The sequence below is a fragment of the Salvelinus namaycush genome, chromosome 9 (genome assembly GCF_016432855.1).
Source record: "Salvelinus namaycush isolate Seneca chromosome 9, SaNama_1.0, whole genome shotgun sequence".
Taxonomy (NCBI): Eukaryota; Metazoa; Chordata; class Actinopteri; order Salmoniformes; family Salmonidae; genus Salvelinus; species Salvelinus namaycush.
The window spans coordinates 45,717,731-45,737,539 of NC_052315.1; the positions used below are offsets into that span (position 1 = coordinate 45,717,731).

The 19,809-nt window shown below is 41.6% G+C and overlaps 1 protein-coding gene across 1 annotated transcript in view; it reads right to left on the minus strand.

Annotated features, from left to right (window-relative positions):
- Positions 1 to 19,799, minus strand: part of LOC120053292 (homeodomain-interacting protein kinase 3-like) — a gene marked incomplete at its 5' end in the record, with an annotated part of 44,626 nt that extends 24,827 nt beyond the window's left edge. Inside the window, one exon of the mRNA XM_039000427.1 lies at positions 18,859 to 19,799. Coding sequence (XP_038856355.1) covers positions 18,859 to 19,799 — 941 coding nt within the window. The remainder of the gene's footprint in view (positions 1 to 18,858) is intronic.
- Between the last annotated feature and the right edge of the window lie 10 nt (positions 19,800 to 19,809).

The following is a 19,809-nucleotide window of genomic DNA, read 5'->3' on the forward strand; positions in this document are numbered from 1 at the left end:
CTGTCTCTTAGAGATTAACGTACTTATGTGCGAAAAGTGTAAATCAATGCCAGAACAGCAGCAAAGGACCTTGTGAAGATGCTGGAGGATACTGGTACAAAAATATCTATATCCACAGTAAAACAAGTCCTATATCGACATAACCTGAAAGGCCGCTAAGCAAGGAAGAAGCCACTGCTACAAAACCGCCATAAAAAAAGCCAGACTACGGTTTGCAGCTGCAAATGGGGACAAAGATCGTACTTTTTGGAGAAATGTCCTCTGGTCTGATGAAACAAAAATAGAACTGTTTGGCCATAATGACCATTGTTATGTTTGGAGGAAAAAGGGGGAGGCTTGCAAGCCGAAGAACACCATCCCAACCGTGAAGCACGGGGGTGGCATCATCATGTTGTGGGGGTGCTTTGCTGCAGCAGGGACTGGTGAAGTTCACAAAAATAGATGGCATCATGATGTAGGAAAATTATGTGGATATATTGAAGCAACATCTCAAGACGTCAGTCAGGAAGTTAAAGCTTGGTCGCAAATGGGTCTTCCAAATGGACAATGACCCCAAGCATACTTCCAAAGTTGTGGCAAAATGGAAACAAAGTCAAGGTATTGGAGTGGCCATCACAAAGCCCTGACCTCAACCATATATAAAATTTGTGGGCAGAACTGTGTGCGAGCTCTGTCAGGAGGAATGGGACAAAATTCACCCAACTTATTGTGGGAAGCTTGTGGAAGGCTACCCGACACATTTGACCCAAGTTAAACAATTTAAAGGCAATGTTACCAAATACTAATTGAGTGTATGTAAACTTCTGACCCACTGGGAATGTGATGAAATAAATAAAAGTTGAAATAAATCATTCTCTCTAATATTATTCTGACATTTCACATTCTTAAAATAAAAGTGGTGATCCTAACTGACCTAAGACAGGGAATTAATTTTTACTAGGATTAAATGTCAGGAATTGTGAAAAACTGGGTTTAAATGTATTTGGCTAAGGAGTATGTAAACTTCCGACTTCAACTAATATATATATACTGCTCAAAAAAATAAAGGGAACACTAAAATAACACATCCTAGATCTGAATGAATGAAATATTCTTATTAAATACTTTTTTCTTTACATAGTTGAATGTGCGGACAACAAAATCACACAAAAATGATCAATGTAAATCAAATTTATCAACCCATGGAGGTCTGGATTTGGAGTCACACTCAAAATTAAAGTGGAAAACCACACTACAGGCTGATCCAACTTTGATGTAATGTCCTTAAAACAAGTCAAAATGAGGCTCAGTAGTGTGTGTGGCCTCCACGTGCCTGTATGACCTCCCTACAACGCCTGGGCATGCTCCTGATGAGGTGGCGGATGGTCTCCTGAGGGATCTCCTCCCAGACCTGGACTAAAGCATCCGCCAACTCCTGGACAGTCTGTTGGTGGATGGAGCGAGACATGATGTCCCAGATGTGCTCAATTGGATTCAGGTCTGGGGCACGGGCGGGCCAGTCCATAGCATCAATGCCTTCCTCTTGCAGGAACTGCTGACACACTCCAGCCACATGAGGTCTAGCATTGTCTTGCATTAGGAGGAACCCAGGGCCAACCGCACCAGCATATGGTCTCACAAGGGGTCTGCGGATCTCATCTCGGTACCTAATGGCAGTCAGGCTACCTCTGGCGAGCACATGGAGGGCTGTGCGGCCCCCCAAAGAAATGCCACCCCACACCATGACTGACCCACCGCCAAACCGGTCATGCTGGAGGATGTTGCAGGCAGCAGAACGTTCTCCACGGCGTCTCCAGACTCTGTCACGTCTGTCACGTGCTCAGTGTGAACCTGCTTTCATCTGTGAAGAGCACAGGGCGCCAGTGGCGAATTTGCCAATCTTGGTGTTCTCTGGCAAATGCCAAACGTCCTGCACGGTGTTGGGCTGTAAGCACAACCCCCACCTGTGGACGTCGGGCCCTCATACCACCCTCATGGAGTCTGTTTCTGACCGTTTGAGCAGACACATGCACATTTGTGGCCTGCTGGAGGTCATTTTGCAGGGCTCTGGCAGTGCTCCACCTGCTCCTCCTTACACAAAGGCGGAGGTAGCGGTCCTGCTGCTGGGTTGTTGCCCTCCTACGGCCTCCTCCACGTCTCATGATGTACTGGCCTGTCTCCTGGTAGCGCCTCCATGCTCTGGACACTACGCTGACAGACACAGCAAACCTTCTTGCCACAGCTCGCATTGATGTGCCATCCTGGATGAGCTGCACTACCTGAGCCACTTGTGTGGGTTGTAGACTCCGTCTCATGCTACCACTAGAGTGAAAGCACCGCCAGCATTCAAAAGTGACCAAAACATCAGCCAGGAAGCATAGGAACTGAGAAGTGGTCTGTGGTCACCACCTGCAGAACCACTCCTTTATTGGGGGTGTCTTGCTAATTGCCTATAATTTCCACCTGTTGTCTATTCCATTTGCACAACAGCATGTGAAATTCATTGTCAATCAGTGTTGCTTCCTAAGTGGACAGTTTGATTTCACAGAAGTGTGATTGACTTGGAGTTACATTGTGTTGTTTAAGTGTTCCCTTTATTTTTTTGAGCAGTGTATATATATATTATCGTATACAAAATGTAAGCAAGGTTTGAAATCATTAGGTTTTAGTCAAATTCTGTTCCGGCCCCTTGACCATCTGCTCAAGAAAAATATAAAAACTAAATTCCGAAGGGTGAATCTAGTTGATGATCCCTGACGTAGACTACCCTATCCACAGAGCCTACCAGCACTATCTGCCAGCTGTTGGTTAGAGTGCATGTGCCAAGACCAGAGTAGGCACAATTGAGACAAAACTAAAATCGGTAGAGTAGAAAATCCATGGAAACACATTGAACATTAGATTTTTATTTGGTGAACGAAAACTTAAGCGAAAAAGTATATTGCATGCACTGTTATTTATCCGCAACAAGTCAGTTTGGTGGAAACACACCACTGGTGGAAAATTGCAGATATTTCCTTTGTGCAGATCCCCCCCCCCCCCCAAAAAAAAAAATATATATATATATATTTTAAAAAATGAGTCTCACCTTTCCACAGACAGTTCATATTAGTGTGTATCCCAAACTGTTCGGACGCTACAGACAGAAGTTGGCAGATCGGCTGTACCGACTTCAGACGAGTCACAAAACGCTTGTGGGGGTCTTACGAGCAAAACAGAGGACACCATCGTGTTAATGAGAGTCATCTTTCCAGAGGGGTCATAGTAGTTTGTAGGCCAAGCCCTTTAACCTGTTTGGGCTGCAGGGGCAGTATTGAGTAGCCAGATAAAAGGTGCCCATTTCAAACGGCCTCGTACTCAATTCTTGCTCGTACAATATGCATATTATTATTACTATTGGATAGAAAACACTCTAGTTTCTAAAACCGTTTGAATTATATCTGTGAGTCAAACAGAACTCATTTGGCACAAACTTCCTGACCAGGAAGTGGAAAGTCTGAAATCGAGGCTCTGTTCTTCTTCCTGCCTATAAATGGGCATGATACGTATGAGTATACATGCACTTCATTAGACCTTCCCCTGGATGTCAAGAGGCGGTGAGAGAAGAAATTTAGTGTTTATCTTGGTCTGAAGTGGAATACAAGCTCTTTGTATGACGTGTCCCCCATTTCCGGTACTCTGGAGAGCGCGAGGTGGTACCTGGATTTGCCTTCTGTTTAGCTGCCGTTATAGGCGACTACTATCTCCGGCTTTGATTTTATTTGATACATGTGACCATATCATCGTAAAGTATGTTTTTCCAATATAGTTTAATCAGATTATTGAAATTTTTTCAGGAGTTTTGCCGTGTTCCGTTCTCTGACTTTGTTGACGATGGAGAGATCCGTGCCACTTGGCTAGTGTGCTTGCTAATTCAAGAGGGAAAATGGACGTTCTAAATCCAAACAACGATTGTTCTGGACAAAGGACACCTTGTCCAACATTCTGATGGAAGATCAGCAAAAGTAAGAAACATTTTATGATGCTATTTCATATATCTGTCGTAGATGTGAACTAGTCGTCGGCGCCCAAGTTTTGGGTACTCTAGCTATACCGAAGCTGGATGTCGTAATGAAGTTATTTTTTAGAATTCTAACACTGCGATTTCATTAAGAACTAATGGATCTATCATTTCCTATACAACATGTATTTTTTAGTTATGTTTATGAATAGCTATTTGGTCAGAATATGTGTGTCAGAAAAAGTGTCAGAAAAATAGTAGCTACGTTAGCAGAATGTATAACCACTGATTTCAGCTCTAAATATGCAAATTTTCGAACAAAACATAAGTGTATGTATAACCTGATGTTATAGGACTGTCATCTGATGAAGCTTATCAAGGTTAGTCAAAAATTATATATCTTTTGCTGGTTTGTCACGATCGCTAACTTTTACTACTGGGGAATGGCTTGTGTTTCTGGCTATTGTGGTAAGCTAATATAATGCTATATTGTGTTTTCGCTGTAAAACACTTAATAAATCGGAAATATTGGCTGGAATCACAAGATGCCTGTCTTTCATTTGCTGTACACCATGTATTTTTCAGAAATGTTTTATGATGAGTAATTAGGTATTTGACGTTGGTGTCTAATTATTATGGCTGCTTTCGGTGCAATTTCTGATTGTAGCTGCAATGTAAACTATGATTTATACCTGAAATATGCACATTTTTCGAACAAAACAGATTTATTGTATAACATGTTATAAGACTGTCATCTGATGAAGTTGTTTGTTGGTTAGTTTGGTTGGTTCTTGGTTAGTTAGGTTGGCTTTGTGCATGCTACCTGTGCTGTGAAAAATGTCTGTCCTTTTTTGTATTTGGTGGTGAGCTAACATAAATATACGTGCTGTTTTCGCTGTAAAACATTTTAAAAATCGGACATGTTGGCTGGATTCACAAGATGTGTACCTTTCATTTGCTGTATTGGACTTGTTAATGTGTGAAAGTTAAATATTTAAAAAGAATATCTTTTGAATTTCGCGCCCTGCACTTGAAGTGGCTGTTGTCATAAGTGTACCGACGCCGGGCTGCAGCCATAAGAAGTTAAACGCTAAAGACAAGTATTTTGTGTAGATCTTTGACAAACAATGACAATTAAATCATTTTTAATCCCACCTTGTAACACAACAAAATGTGGGAAAAAGTCAAGGGGTGTGAATACTTTCTGTAAGCATCGTGCATTTTTAGGCTATTCAAATAACAGATGAAACGCTTACATATTATTTTATTTATTTTTAAAAATCGGGGGACAGCCATGCATAAACCGATGAAGCGTAGCCTTCAGTCATATTCCTAGCCTATCAAATGGAGAGCGAGCGAGCGAATATAGGCATTTTTTATTTTTTTTAACAGCTAGACAAGATAGTAAGTCGCCCAACCCTAACCAGACACTGTGATATGGACAGGGTACAGCAATCAAACACAGAGCAACAATATCATTACATTTTAGTCATTAAGCAGATGCTCTTATCCAGAGCCTACAGGAGCAAATTGAGGTTGTGCCCTGCTCAAGGGCATATAAAACACATTTTTCACCTAGTCGGCTCGGGGATTCAAACCAGTGTCCTTTCGGCTACTGGCCCAACGCTCTTAACCACTACGCTACCTGCCGCCCCATGAGGGCCAGCATGCTTACCGAGACAAATCACAAAGTAGAACAATTGCATAGAGAGCTCCATACCAAGATGAGATGTACTACTATGCTGGTAACTATTAGTAGGATACACAGCTAGCTTCTCTACACTTTTTGGTGTAAATCTTCAGACCGGTCTTTACAGCTTAATCAAAGCCAATGCGTAATTAAAACTGCCCTAATTCCCTGCAGGCATTTCTATACACCAAGAGTCAAGTCAATTGCCAGACCTCATCGAGAGACTGGCCTCTGGTCAGAGGAGACTAAGCCCATGGTTAAGACATCCGAGGAGGCTTGTTACACCACAGTTCTGTGATCTGTTGACATGGGATCAGATCAAATACAACTACGCAGGTCATGGATTAGATCATATCCAACACCTTGTGATGAAAACTGCAGTTTGCCCTTAAGTTTAAGAGGGCACTTTTAATATGGACAAAATAGCCTTGGGTGGAGAGAACCAGGGAATGTCTATTGAAATCAAAACAGACACTTTTAGCAGGCACCTGGGCAAGTGAAATTTGTTCTGCCTAAACTTTTCTAATTTCTAAAGTTTACTAACGCTCGGTACAGAATGTTCAGAGTTTAAGGAGGTAGTGTTCAAACACATTGTGAGCCATTCCTGGCTCTATGGAATGGGGTCCAACCTAAAACATAACAGCAGGTATATGCATGTTAAGGCCATTCAAGTCTGCCATATGACAGAGCAGACATGAAAAATGTGCTTCATGAACCAAAGCGAAGAGGAGAGGAAGAAAAACAGTGATGTTGCATAATGTTGAGGGAGGGAGTAATTCATTTTACTGTGGCAAAGGCAAATAGCTCTGGTTAACGTCAAGCAGCTTGTATTGCACCCACAGACTGATCCTGTCTAGGCTTGCATGCAAGCATTTCACAAGGCATGTACCCAAAGAGAAAGGCCCTGAACGTGTTGTTCCAGGAAGTTTATGGCTTTTAAATAAATAAAAAAGTACAAAACCCATATCCCTACCCTATAGCATACTAGGCAATAAGACCAGCGCCTCCTATTCAAAGCTTAACATCGGACTCCGCGCAAGAAAAAAACATATTGTTGGATATTTTCCTAGCAAATAGAATTAGAAAGACAACTGCGGAGCACTAATAGGCCTATATCACAGTTATCAGCACTAGATCAATAAGCATGACGTAGGAAATACATTGACCTGGTTGTGTACACAGAGATCCGTGTCATATCAAAAAAAACTTTTTTTTTTTTTAAACGAACATGGCACAGTAACATTCTACAAGTCTAAACTAAATATGACGACCAACAACGTAACCGGCTAGACTGAAGCAGTATTCCTTCCTTCAAAGGCAAGTCAGCCATAAAAGTAAGGTTCTCCCCTGAGCTGGCACAAGATAAGCTGGTTATGTGGAAAGCACACACGATCTACATCTTAAGAATCCGCACCTTTTTTTCAATTTTTGCTTAAAATTACATACCAAAATATAACTGCCTGTAGCTCAGGACATGAAGCAAGGATATGCATATTTTTGATACCATTTGAAAGGAAACACTTTGAAGTTTGTGGAAATGTGAAATGAATATAGGAGAATATAACACATTAGATCAGGTAAAAAGAAAATAAAGAAAAAAAGTGTTATATTTTTTTGTACCATCATCTTTGAAATGCAGGAGAAAGGCCATAGTGTATTATTCCAGCCCAGGCGCAATTTAGATTTTGGCCACTAGATGGCAGCAGTGTATGTGCGAAGTTTTAGACTGATCCAAATAACCATTGCATTTCTGTAAAAAAAAAAGTGCATCAAGACTAAACCAATTAGGCACATTTGGGCATCAAGGCTTTCTTGGCGTTTCAGCTCTGTTCTAACGGTCTGTAATTACCTGGCTGTGTTTTAGTGGTGCTAGCCTAACTGTTACAAAATCCAAAAGTCATGGAAATGGAAGGGAGAAAATGTAGTTCACAATACAGTGTGGGAAGCATTTTATTCCAGATAGTCGTTATCAAGATTTGATCTAGGAGCTGACAAACTGTAAAACACTGATGAAAACCGGTTTACCTCCAATGCTAACATTTGACAGAGTCTTGTCATTGTCAAACAACAACAAAAAGAGTGGCTGAGCAGTGATGCCACTTGTGGTAGTACTCCAAGTAGGGCTGGTACAATTACAGTATAACCGACGGTTATGGCTGAAGACAGTAAATAAAATATCCCCCATAACCATGGAACGAACAGCTGACTGGAGACGTGACGGCTGGGCATTCGTGCGGTTGAGTCAGTTTCTGCTGTAACGGACTCCACAACGTGATGAAACTTTGTTGCTCCTTGCTAAAACATGCAAGCTGTTGCGGCAAACAAGTCTTCAGTAGCCTAGGCAACGTCCCCCTCCCTGCAGAACCAGCACATGCAGTCAGGAGCGGAGAAGGAGAAATGTGTCTTTAAAAGCAAAAAATGAAGGGCTCACTGCTAATGACAATTAGTGCAAAAATAACAGTATGGACACCGCAAACCCTGCATTTGACAGCCCTGGGGCGGTACAGGGAAAGTCCAACCTCAGGGCAGGGCTAAACCACAAAACTACTGAAACCTTGCATGAAGGCAAACTCTTTGGCTGTGTAACTCCAGACCTCTCTTGTCCAAAAAAACTAAAAACACACACACAGGAGCTGGTGGTTGAATTATTCAAAAGAGCACAGTGCTCCATTTATTCTGGGATAAGAACCTGAGGGGGAACACTGCCCAACTACAGCTAGAGGAGGCTAAACAGAGAGAAAAAGTTATTTTTTATTTTTTTAAACTACACTTAACCCATATCTTAACCACAAAATTAAAAAAATGTATTTCCCACAAGAGAATGATTAACTGACTAGCCTAACAATTAATAAGCCTACATTACTGGAGTCACTTCACAATGTCATATTTACAGATAACCTAATGTTCCTACTGTATTGTATATACAGTTGAAGTCAGAAGTTTACATACACCTTAGCCAAATACATTTAAACTCAGTTTCACAATTCCTGACATTTAATCCTATTAAAAATGCCCTGTTTTAGGTCAGTTAGGATGTAAAGCAGAGGCACTGAGTTTGAAGGTAGGCCTTGAAATACACACACAGGTACACCTCCAATTGACGTCAATTAGCCTATCAGAAGCTTCTAAAGCCATGATATTTTCTGGAATTTTCCAAGCGGGTTTAAAAGACACAGTCAACTTAGTGCATGTAAACTTCTGACCCACTGGAATTGTGATACAGTGAATTATAAGTGAAATAATCTGTCTGTAAACAATTGTTGGGAAAATTACTTGAGTCACGCACAAAGTAGATGTCCTAACCGACTTGCCAAAACTATAGTGCTAAAACGTAAGAAAAGCCCATTGGGCCTCAATTAACAAAATGCTAAGACAATTTGCACAAACTAATAGCGAAATCATTAACCAAATACTAACGTGCGAAAACGAACGTAAACAAAATTGCAAAGACAGGCAACTCGAGCTCAAAGTTAAGCATAGCTAATAGCTACCAAATGTCATTTTCTGTGAGTGTGGCCATTTACAAGCAAAAGTGAATGAGATAAATTGTGCAAATGAACAAAGTTGTGATGCACGCTTTTCTGAAGGAAAAGCAGCGTGTGTACACGGAGCAGAGTGGAAAAGAACAGAGAAAAAAAAAACAACACTAGAACGCACAGGGGTAAAAAAAAAATTGGTATCTGTACAGACTACTCATCCAGAGCTCTTTGACTTATAGCAGTAAGCCATTATAAGATATGATAGCAAACACTCAGTAGTGAATTGCATACAAGTGTAACTTTATCACCTCATATGCGCCTCATAGACTAGCTGATAGATACAGAACGCTTGGACTCATCAGCTCCCGCCGTCTCCCATTTACAAACAAACACGTGACTGGCTCAACTGTCCTGGGGAACTACAGTAGACTTCATAATGTGACAGGTGAAATGAAGAACGCGATCTGCTTCCTCTCCTAACGTATTGCACAAGCTGACTGCAAGTAAACTTAAAAAGTAGCTACAAATATTCAAATGTCGTGAAAAAACAACAACATTTGACCGTATTGAAGAACCACCCTGTGGCCTTTTCCAAATACCATTGTATACAGCATAAACAGTATACCGCCAAGTACAACCATAAGAAGTATTTTAAAATGTTTAGTTTGTTCTAAAAGGATGAACTTGTTACCAGTGCTCCTGATTAGGCCTAAATTAGGAATGGTATCCATATTTATGCAATTTTATCTGTTTTCTCCCATCTCAATAGGTTTAACTTCATTTTCTCATAAGAATACCACACTCAAACTTTCACTACATGTGGGCTGGAATCAAGAGCACACATGCCCAAATAACATCCAAACCTGAAAAACAGGGCAATGAAAACACACCCAGCGGTCAAATTCCTCAAAGGAGGCAGCCAGGTGACAGGCACATTATTCTACTTTTAAGAGAACGAACCCCCCCAAAAAATGTTTTTATAAAGTTATCCTAGAATATTCAGAAAGTATAATTTAATCTATAAACTGATCCGAGATCAGCCAGAAGAGTGTGACCCTCGGGGATTTACTTCTGGCATGTTTTACTGTGGTCCATGCCAGCAGCTTACCATCTGTAGCAGTCAGACTGCACTGTCCAACACCCAAAGGCTAGGCCTATTTCTAGCAGCAGTGTATCATGCTCAGCGTCTCTTACACACTCCTCAGCCAAACTGTAACAACAACCTCAACCCATAGTTGAAGAGAGAAAACTCAAGGCAAGTGCAAACTACACTGAACAAAAATATAAAAACGCAACATGTAAAGTGCTGGTCCAATGTTTCATAAGCTGAAAAAAAAAGATCTCAGAAATGTTCCAAATGCACAAAGAAAATGTAGCTCTCTCAACTGAGCACAAATTAGTTTACATTATTTGTCAACATTATCATTTGTCAACAATCCATCCACCTGACCGGTGCGGCATATCAAGAAGCTAATTAAAGTGCATTACACAGATGCACCTTGTGCTGGGGACAATAAAAGGCCACTAAAATGTGCAGTTGTGTCACAACACAATGACACAGATGTCTCAAGTTGAGGGAACGTGCAATTAGCATGCTGGCTGCAGGAATGTCCACCAGAGCTATTGCCAGACAATTGAATGTTAATTTCTCTACCATAAACTGCCTCCAATGTCATTTTAGAGAATTTGGCAGTACGTACAACTGGCCTCAAAACTGCAGACCACCCAGGACCTCCACATTAGGCTTTCACCACCTGCGGGGGGGGGGGGGGGGGGGGGGGGGGGGGGTATTTATGTCTGTAATGAAGCCCTTTTGTGGGGAAAAATTGACTGGGCCTGGCTCCCAAGTGTGTGGGCCTATGCCCTCCCAGGCCCACCCATGGCTGCGCCCCTGCTGAGTCCTGTGAAATCCATAGATTAGGGCCTAATGAATTTATTTAAAATTGACCGATTACTCAGCAAAATCTTTGAAATAGTTGCGTTTATATTTCATTCAGTATAGCTACCACATCTACCAGATGCGGTATAATTAAATGCAGTCTCTCATAGTGCGTTCGGAAAGCATTCAGACGCCTTGACTTTTTCCACTTTGTTACATTATCCTTTTCTCAATAGGGGGGGTGCTGTTTTCACTTTGTAAAAAATCGTTCCCAAATTAAACTGCCTCGTACTCAATTCTTGCTCGTACAATATGCATATTATTATTACTATTGGATAGAAAACACTCTCTAGTTTCTAAAACCGTTTGAATTATATCTGTGAGTAAAACAGAACTCATTTTGCAGCAAACTTCCTGTAAGGAAGTGAGAAATCTGAAATCGAGGGCTCTGTTCCAGGGTCAGTTTATTAATTTGCATGGAATCTATGGGTCTACATGCACTGCATACGCCTTCCACTAGATGTCAGTAGGCAGTGAGAGTTGGAATGGGGTGTCTAGCTAGATCTGAGGCTGAACAAGACGTCTTGGAACGGAAGGTCTGGTCTTTTCACCGTTTGGCCTGACGCAGGAGGGACATCTGCATTGCGTTCAGAAAAGCTTTCGTTTTAGAAGTTAGATATATCCGGCTCTGATTTTATTTGATATGTGTTAAAAACATCATAAGGTAGTTATTTTAAACCGAGTTATAACAGTTTATATCAGTATATTGCGATTTTCGGTATTTCCTTTGTTATGCGTTATTGTGAGTTGGGCACTTCCATGCCGCATGGCCATCTTTGTTAGCTAAATCGACAGATGAAGACGACATTCTACAACCAAACAACGATTATTCTGGAAAAAGGACACCTTGTACAAGATTCTGATGGAAGCTCATCAAATAGTAGGAACTATTTATGATATTATTTCGTATTTCTGTCGAAAATGTTTAGACGATATTCCGCCCAGATTTCGGGCGCTGTCTCGCTATAACGTAAGCTGTATGTCGTAATAAGGTTATTTTTAAAAATCTAACACAGCGGTTGCATTAAGAACCAGTGTATCTTTCATTTGCTGTCCAACCTGTATTTTTTAGTAAAGTATATGATTAGTTATTTGATTAGATGATGTGAGTGTCAGAAATATATCCGGATTATTTTGTGCTGTTTGGCTAGTATTCACATTGTTCAACCACGAATTGTACCGCTAAATATGCACATTTTCAAACAAACCATATATGTATTGTGTAATATGTTATAGGACTTTCATCTGATGAAGTTTGAGAAGGTTAGTGAAAAAATTAATATATTTTGCTGGTTTATTCGCTATCGCTAACGTGCCTTGAATGAATGCGGCTGTGTGGTAGGCTATTGTAGTAAGCTAATATAATGCTATAGTGTTTTCGCTGTAAAACACTTAAAAAATCTGAAATATTGGCTGGATTCACAAGATCTTTCATTTGCTGTACACCGTGTATTTTTCATAAATGTTTTATGATGAGTATTTAGGTATTTCACGTTGGTTTCTGTAGTTATTCTAGCTGCTTTGGTAACTACTGCAATGTAAAACTATAATTTATACCTGAAATATGCACATTTTTCGAACAAAACATATGCTATACAATAAATATGTTATCAGACTGTCATCTGATGAAGTTGTTTCTTGGTTAGTGACTATTTATATCTTTATTTGGTCGAATTTGTGATAGCTACCTATGCAGGAAAAACATTTTAAAAATCGGAAAAGATGGCTGGATTCACAAGATGTGTATCTTTCATCTGGTGTCTTGGACTTGTGATTTCATGATATTTAGATGCTAGTATTTACTTGTGGCGCTATGCTAGGCTATGCTAGTCAGCTTTTTTACTGATGAGGGTGCTCCCGGATCCGGGATGAGTACCAAGTAGAAGTTATACAGCCTTATTCTAAAATGTATTAAATAAAAAATCCTCAATCTACACACAAATCAGGCCTTTATGGTAGAGTGGCCAGACAGAAGCCACTCCTCAGTAAAAGGCGCAGCAGCCCACTTGGAGTTTGCCAAAAGGCACCTAAAAGAACTCTCAGATCATAAGAAACAAGATTCTCTGGTCTGATGAAACCAAGATGGAATACTTTGGCCTGAATGCCAAGCGTCACGTCTGGAGGAAGCCTGGTACCATCTCTACGGTGACGCATCATGCTGTGGGGATGTTTTTTCAGGGACTGGGAGACTAGTCAGGATCGATGGAAAGATGAATGGAGCAAAGTACAGAGAGATCCTTGATGAAAACCCATTCCAGACCGCTCAGGTCCTCAGACTAGGTGAAGGTTCACCTTCCAACAGGATAACGACCCTAAAAACACACAGCCAAGACAATGCAAGAATGGCTTCGGAACAAGTCCCTGAATATCCTTGAGTGGCCCAGCCAGAGCCCGGACATGAACATCTCTGGAGAGACCTGAAAACAGCTGTGCAGCGACTCTACCCATCCAATCAGACAGAGCTTGAGAGGATCTGCAGAGAAGCATGGGACAAACTCCCCAATTACAGGTGTGCCAAGTTTGTAGCGTCATACCCAAGAAGACTTGAGGCTGTAATCGCTGCTAAAAGGTGCTTCAACAAAGTACTGAGTATAGGGTCTGAATACTTATGTAAATGTGATCAGTTTTTTATTTGAAATAAATGTGCAAAAAAATAAAAGTTATTGCTTTGTCATTATATAGGGTAGTGTGTCGATTGATGAGGGGAAAATTAAACTATTTATCCATTTTAGAATAGGTCTGTAGCGTAACAAAATGTGGAAAAAGTATGGGTCTGAATACTTTCCGAATGCACTGTCTATTTGAATTAGAGTTCGGAGCAGTCTGACCGTACGTCGGATTGATGCCTTTCTAAAAACTAATTACTGTGTAAGCCCCTCAAGTGTGCTTCGTCATGACAACCCAGCATACGAGCCTGACTATGCATAAAGGCTGCTCTTCACCATGGTCAATCAATAACAGTGTGTATTACTGGCCACATTGACAATAAGAAAAACGGAGGCATGGGTTAATGGCATAACCCAAAACCATAGGCAAAGACACACCTACGCATATGCGCAATTACTTTAATCTAAAAGGTCTGCGCACATAACATTTAGCAACCGTCCTCGTTTATTGTTTCTGTCTGATGTTAACAAGAAATTAAGCTACCTGCCCATATAAGATATGTCTATGTCCCAGAAAGTTGGCTGTTGTACACAACGTTTTCTAGTCACATTATTGCATATTAGGAAACAACCGTCCCAGTATAGTGACACTGATCCTGTAGAGGTTTTAAGGGTATTTCACCAAGCCCTCAAGACCAGGGTTTTCCTGCAGTCCATGGATTTGCATAACTGATGTCAGAAAAGAGGTTACCATTTGAAACATGCAGGTACATATATAGGTCACTTTTATGGGAGGCAAAGTGAAGAAGACTGCAAACAGCAGGTACAAATGAGAGTAGAGGCAAAAGGCATCGTAGTGACTTTGAATAAACTAAACGAGAGCTTTTAAGGCACAGTGCGGTACCTCGGAAAACTCACTTTACATGTTCCGATAAAAAAACATTGGTCACCAACCAGTAGTCTCCAAGGCATTCCTAGTCAATCACCAAACATTTCAGCAATATATATATATTTTTTTAATTAATAAAAAAACACAGCGCTGTTGGCGATAGGTGCACTTGATTCAGCAGCCTTAGTGCCGGGAAGGAAAAGTGTTCCCATTTTGAACCATTTGTGTTTGAAGGTCGAACTCCACCTACCTGGCAGGCCCGGAGAGCAAATTAAGTCCCCTTACAGGCCTACCGCTCTCCAATCAGATTGCAGACAGTGATCTGAGTTCAGTTACCTCATGCCATAGACTGTAAAAAGCCTTGAACGCACAGCAAAGCTGATGTGAGATTTCAAAACCACGACTATAGAGACTAGAGGTCAACCGGTTATGATTTTTCAACGCCGATACTGATACCGATTATTGGAGGCCAAAAAGCCGATACCGATTAATCGGCCGATTTCTAAAATGTATTTGTAATAATGACAATTACAACAATACTGAATGAACACTTATTTTAACTTAATATAATACATCAATAAAATCAATTTAGCCTCAAATAAATAATGAAACATGTTCAATTTGGTTTAAATAATGCAAAAACAAAGTGTTGGAGAAGAAAGTAAAAGTGCAATATGTGCCATGTAAGAAAGCTAACGTTTAAGTTCCTTGCTCAGAACATATGAAAGCTGGTGGTTCCTTTTAACATGAGTCTTCAATATTCCCAGGTAAGAAGTTATAGGTTGTAGTTATTATAGGAATAATAAGACTATTTCTCTCTATACCATTTGTATTTCATATACCGTTGACTATTGGATTGTCTTATAGGCACTTTAGTATTGCCAGTGTAACAGTATAGCTTCCGTCCCTCTTCTTGCTCCTACCTGGGCTCGAACCAGGAACATATCGACAACAGCCACCCTCGAAGCAGCGTTACCCATGCAGAGCAAGGGGAACAACTACTCCAAGTCTCAGAGCGAGTGGCGTTTGAAACGCTATTAGCGCGCACCCCGCTAACTAGCTAGCCATTTCACATCGGTTACAACAGCCTAATCTCGGGAGTTGATAGGCTTAAATTCATAAACAGCAGAGCTGCTGGCAAAACGCACGAAAGTGCTGTTTGAATGAATGCTTATGAGCCTGCTGGTGCCCACCATCGCTCAGTCAGACTGCTCTATCAAATCATAGACTTAATTATAACATAATAACACACAGAAATACGAGCGTTAGGTCTCGAAAACAAAACATTTATTCTTTCAGTGAAATACGGAACCGTTCCGTATTTTATATAACGGGTGGCATCCATAAGTCTAAATATTCCTGTTACGTTGTACAACCTTCAATCTTATGTCATAATTACGTAAAATTCTGGCAAATTACTTCGCAATGAGCCAGGCGGCCCAAAGTGTTGCATATACCTGCGTGCAATGAACGCAAGAGAAGTGACACAATTTCACCTGGTTAATATTGCCTGCTAACCTGGATTTCTTTTAGCTAAATATGCAGGTTTAAAAATATATACTTCTGTGTATTGATTTTAAGAAAGGCATTGATGTTTATGGTTAGGTACACATTGGAGCAACGACAGTCCTTTTCGCGAATGCGCACTGCATCGATTATATGCAACGCAGGACACGCTAGATAAACTAGTAATATCATCAACCATGTGTAGTTATAACTAGTGATTATGATTGATTGATTGATTGTTTTTTATAAGATAAGTTTAATGCTAGCTAGCAACTTACCTTGGCTTCTTACTGCATTCGCATAACAGGCGGGCACCTCGTAAGGCAGGTGGTTAGAGCGTTGGACTAGTTAACCGTAAGGTTGCAAGATTGAATCCCTGAGCTGACAAGGTAAAAATCTGTCGTTCTGCCCCTGAACAAGGCAGTTAACCCACCGTTCCTAGGCCGTCATTGAAAATAAGAATGTGTTCTTAACTGACTTGCCTAGTTAAATAAAGGTGTAAAAATATATATATATATAAATAAATAGGCGTCCAAAATTACCGATTTCCGATTGTTATGAAAACTTGAAATCGGCCCTAATTAATTGGCCATTCCGATTAATCGGTCGACCTCTAATAGAGACTCAATGATAACAACAAAGAGCTGCTTTTTTATGAGTAAGTTCATGTGTAAGTTGTTATTCGGCCCTGTCAACACTTTGTTCAACCCTTTTATAAAGCCATGAAATGTGCGTTTTCCCTACTTCCACTCATGCTACAACCAGCTGCAATGAATGAGTATTGCAAAATGTTTTCGTTAAGTTTCCGTGGCTTGTGTCTTATTAAATATCAAGGAATATTGCACTTTCTCTGATCTCGGAGGCAGAAATAATGCAGTGCGAGTTAAGTTTCGCCATCAGCTGGAAGACTGTGTCCCCTTTTCTCAGCGGAAGGAGGGAGAGCGGAGGGGACGGTGTCTGGTGAGAGGCAGCCTCACGGCTGCTCCCTCCATCCCCTCAGACTGACCATCAGATGCAGGCCATCAGTTCAGTAACAAAAATGTATATATTATGCTCACTCAGCTGTGCTACAAGTAATACAACAAATTATCTATTACTAGTGTATACCAAATATGTTGAAATAGTCTGACAAGAACAACATTGGCAGGGCAAATCAAGCACAGCTGTGATAATGTATTGGGCCTATAGCCTACTGCACAAACCTCATTGCTACAGAACTGTTTTTAATTGGTTAATGTTGCATAGGCTTATGTTTAAATCATATTATTTTAAAAATGTGAATGGTAGATCTCAGCTTACATTTTGACTCAGTGACCTGGACTCAGAAAAGTTTGGTGACCACTGCTATAAAACGATAAGGCCTAAACTACATGTCACAGGCAGCAGTCTATGCATTGTAATTTGAACACATTTCTGATTTAATCCAGCAGTAATAGTCGAGAGCTGCATTCCGGGCCTAGTTGAGAAGTAAAAAAGTAGAGCTTTAGTCACCTCCAAAATGTGAAGCACTATGAATGAAGTAATATCCCTCTTATGAAACACTCGGTTTCAACCTTCAGTTTATGCACTCAGTTCCTCCTTATATCTATTTGACTGATAACCTGAGTGCAACAAAGTCACACATGGGTTCTGTACCCTCACTGAAGCATTACATAATCAACATCAAGAAAGTAGATAAGTCCAACACCTATTTGAGCAGCGTAGGGAGAGGTTTAGCAGGTGTGCAACTGCAGGGGTGTTCACATACTGCTGTCTGCGTAGGTTGAGTTCACTGGACATACTGGCATGTCTACACATAGATAAACTACAGTTATCACAATGAAATGGAAATATGAATCCAAGAGAAGCCAATTGTTCACTGTGTACAGTTCATAAGGCAGGCAACCAGCCTTAGCTGTTGTGAACCTCATGTCAGCCTCCGACACATGCTCCATGGCTGGCTGAACATGAGAACTGCTGTTCCAAATACCAAGATGCAGATAGAAAGAAAATAAAAATACCTTGGTGCCGTGTGCTGCACATACACGTGCACTCTAAAACAGAGGAACGTCCAAATGCCTTTCTCCGGTCTCTAAATGTGCGTTTACACGCAACATTCTTCACCCCGCCTACTGACCTCTCTGGCTATATGCAGCCAAGCCATGAGAATAAACTGGCCCTCTAAGCTCTTCATAGACCAGGACCATTTCTGAGAAGCACCATAACACCGAAGCGGGTCACGGAGGTATGTTACGTAACACTGTTTCAACATTTCACATACTTGTTAAATTGTAAGCATAGGCCTATATATGGTAGTGGCCACAAGGATTAGACATTGAGAATTTTCCATGTGTCTCATCCGGAAACATGTAAAACATTAAAGGCATTCTTGTTCATGTAAACACTTCTGTTCCTTCAACAGGTTACGTAATGTAGGCCCATTTGGGCGTAACCGTCTGATGGTTAACAGAGGCAGTGCAGGGAAAGCGTTTGCATGCCGTCAAGCTCCCTCTGAAAAATCTGCAGGTTATTACAGGGCCCTTTGTTCATATTACATAATGGCCTAAATGCATAAAGCTCTGGACAATAGACTAACCCTTGTGAAATGCTACCCCTGTATCTTGAACTGGTCAGCGCTTAATTGGTAGCCTAACTGGAGTTGTGCTGATTTGTCATCCCAACTTTTAAAATATTTCTATGAAGATAAAGGCATGAACAACACTCTATTCATGTAGTCAGGTCACAGTACTAAACTGTATTATTGTGACGTAAAAGGGCAGGCCCAACCTACCTGTAGTAGCGTGACTGCAGGTACGTGGAACACACAGCTTTGGACACGTGGCTGGCCGAGCCAAAGTCGATCACTTTCACCCGGTAAGGTTGTCGCACCGGGTCCACCAGCATGATGTTCTCCGGCTTCAGATCAGCGTGGATCAGGCCCAGGCTCTTGAGCTTCTTCAGCGCAGTGGCCACCTGCTGTAAGACCGGCCGGATCACCTTCAACGGCAGCGGGCTGAACTTGTTCTGCTTGAGGAAGTCATAGAGGTTCTGCTCAAGCATCTCAAACACCAGGCAGGTGTGGCTGCGGTGCTGGAAGCACTCAAAGGCCCGCACCAGGTTATGCTGATCTGCGTTCTCGCCACTCAGACGGGCAAGGATGCCCACCTCTATCTGGCCCTGTCGCGCATACGATGGGTGGTTCTTTAGGATCTTGATTGCCACGACCTCTCCTGTGCCCCGCTTCCAACACTTCACCACCTGTCCGAAGGTGCCGCGCCCCAGGAACTCCAGCACCTCGTAAGTGTTCTTCATGGAGCACAAGACCTCGTGCTGCACCAACTGGTAGTCCCCATCCCCGACCACATTGCGAGCCCCAGTCCCTCCCCCATTCTGTTTGCGGGGCACTCCCCCCACCGTGTTCCCTATGTTAGTTTGCAACATGGCAGGTATCATGGAAACGTCCTCCACTATCTGCATGGCTTTCCCACTGTTCTCCGGGTGCTCACCCTGACGTTTCAGCCCACATTGCAGGGGGTTTTTCAACGAGTTCAAACCTCCCCCGCTCTCTATCTCCTCACCTCCTTCACTGCTGCTTCTCTGGCCACAGTCCCCTCTACCCAGTCTGACTGCCCCTGTAGCTCCACTGCTGTTCCGGCTTCTCTGGACAGTTGCCTTGACAGGGGGGACCCTGGTCCTGGGTCCGAGGTGTTTTTTGGAGCAACTCACTGTGTACTACTTTTAG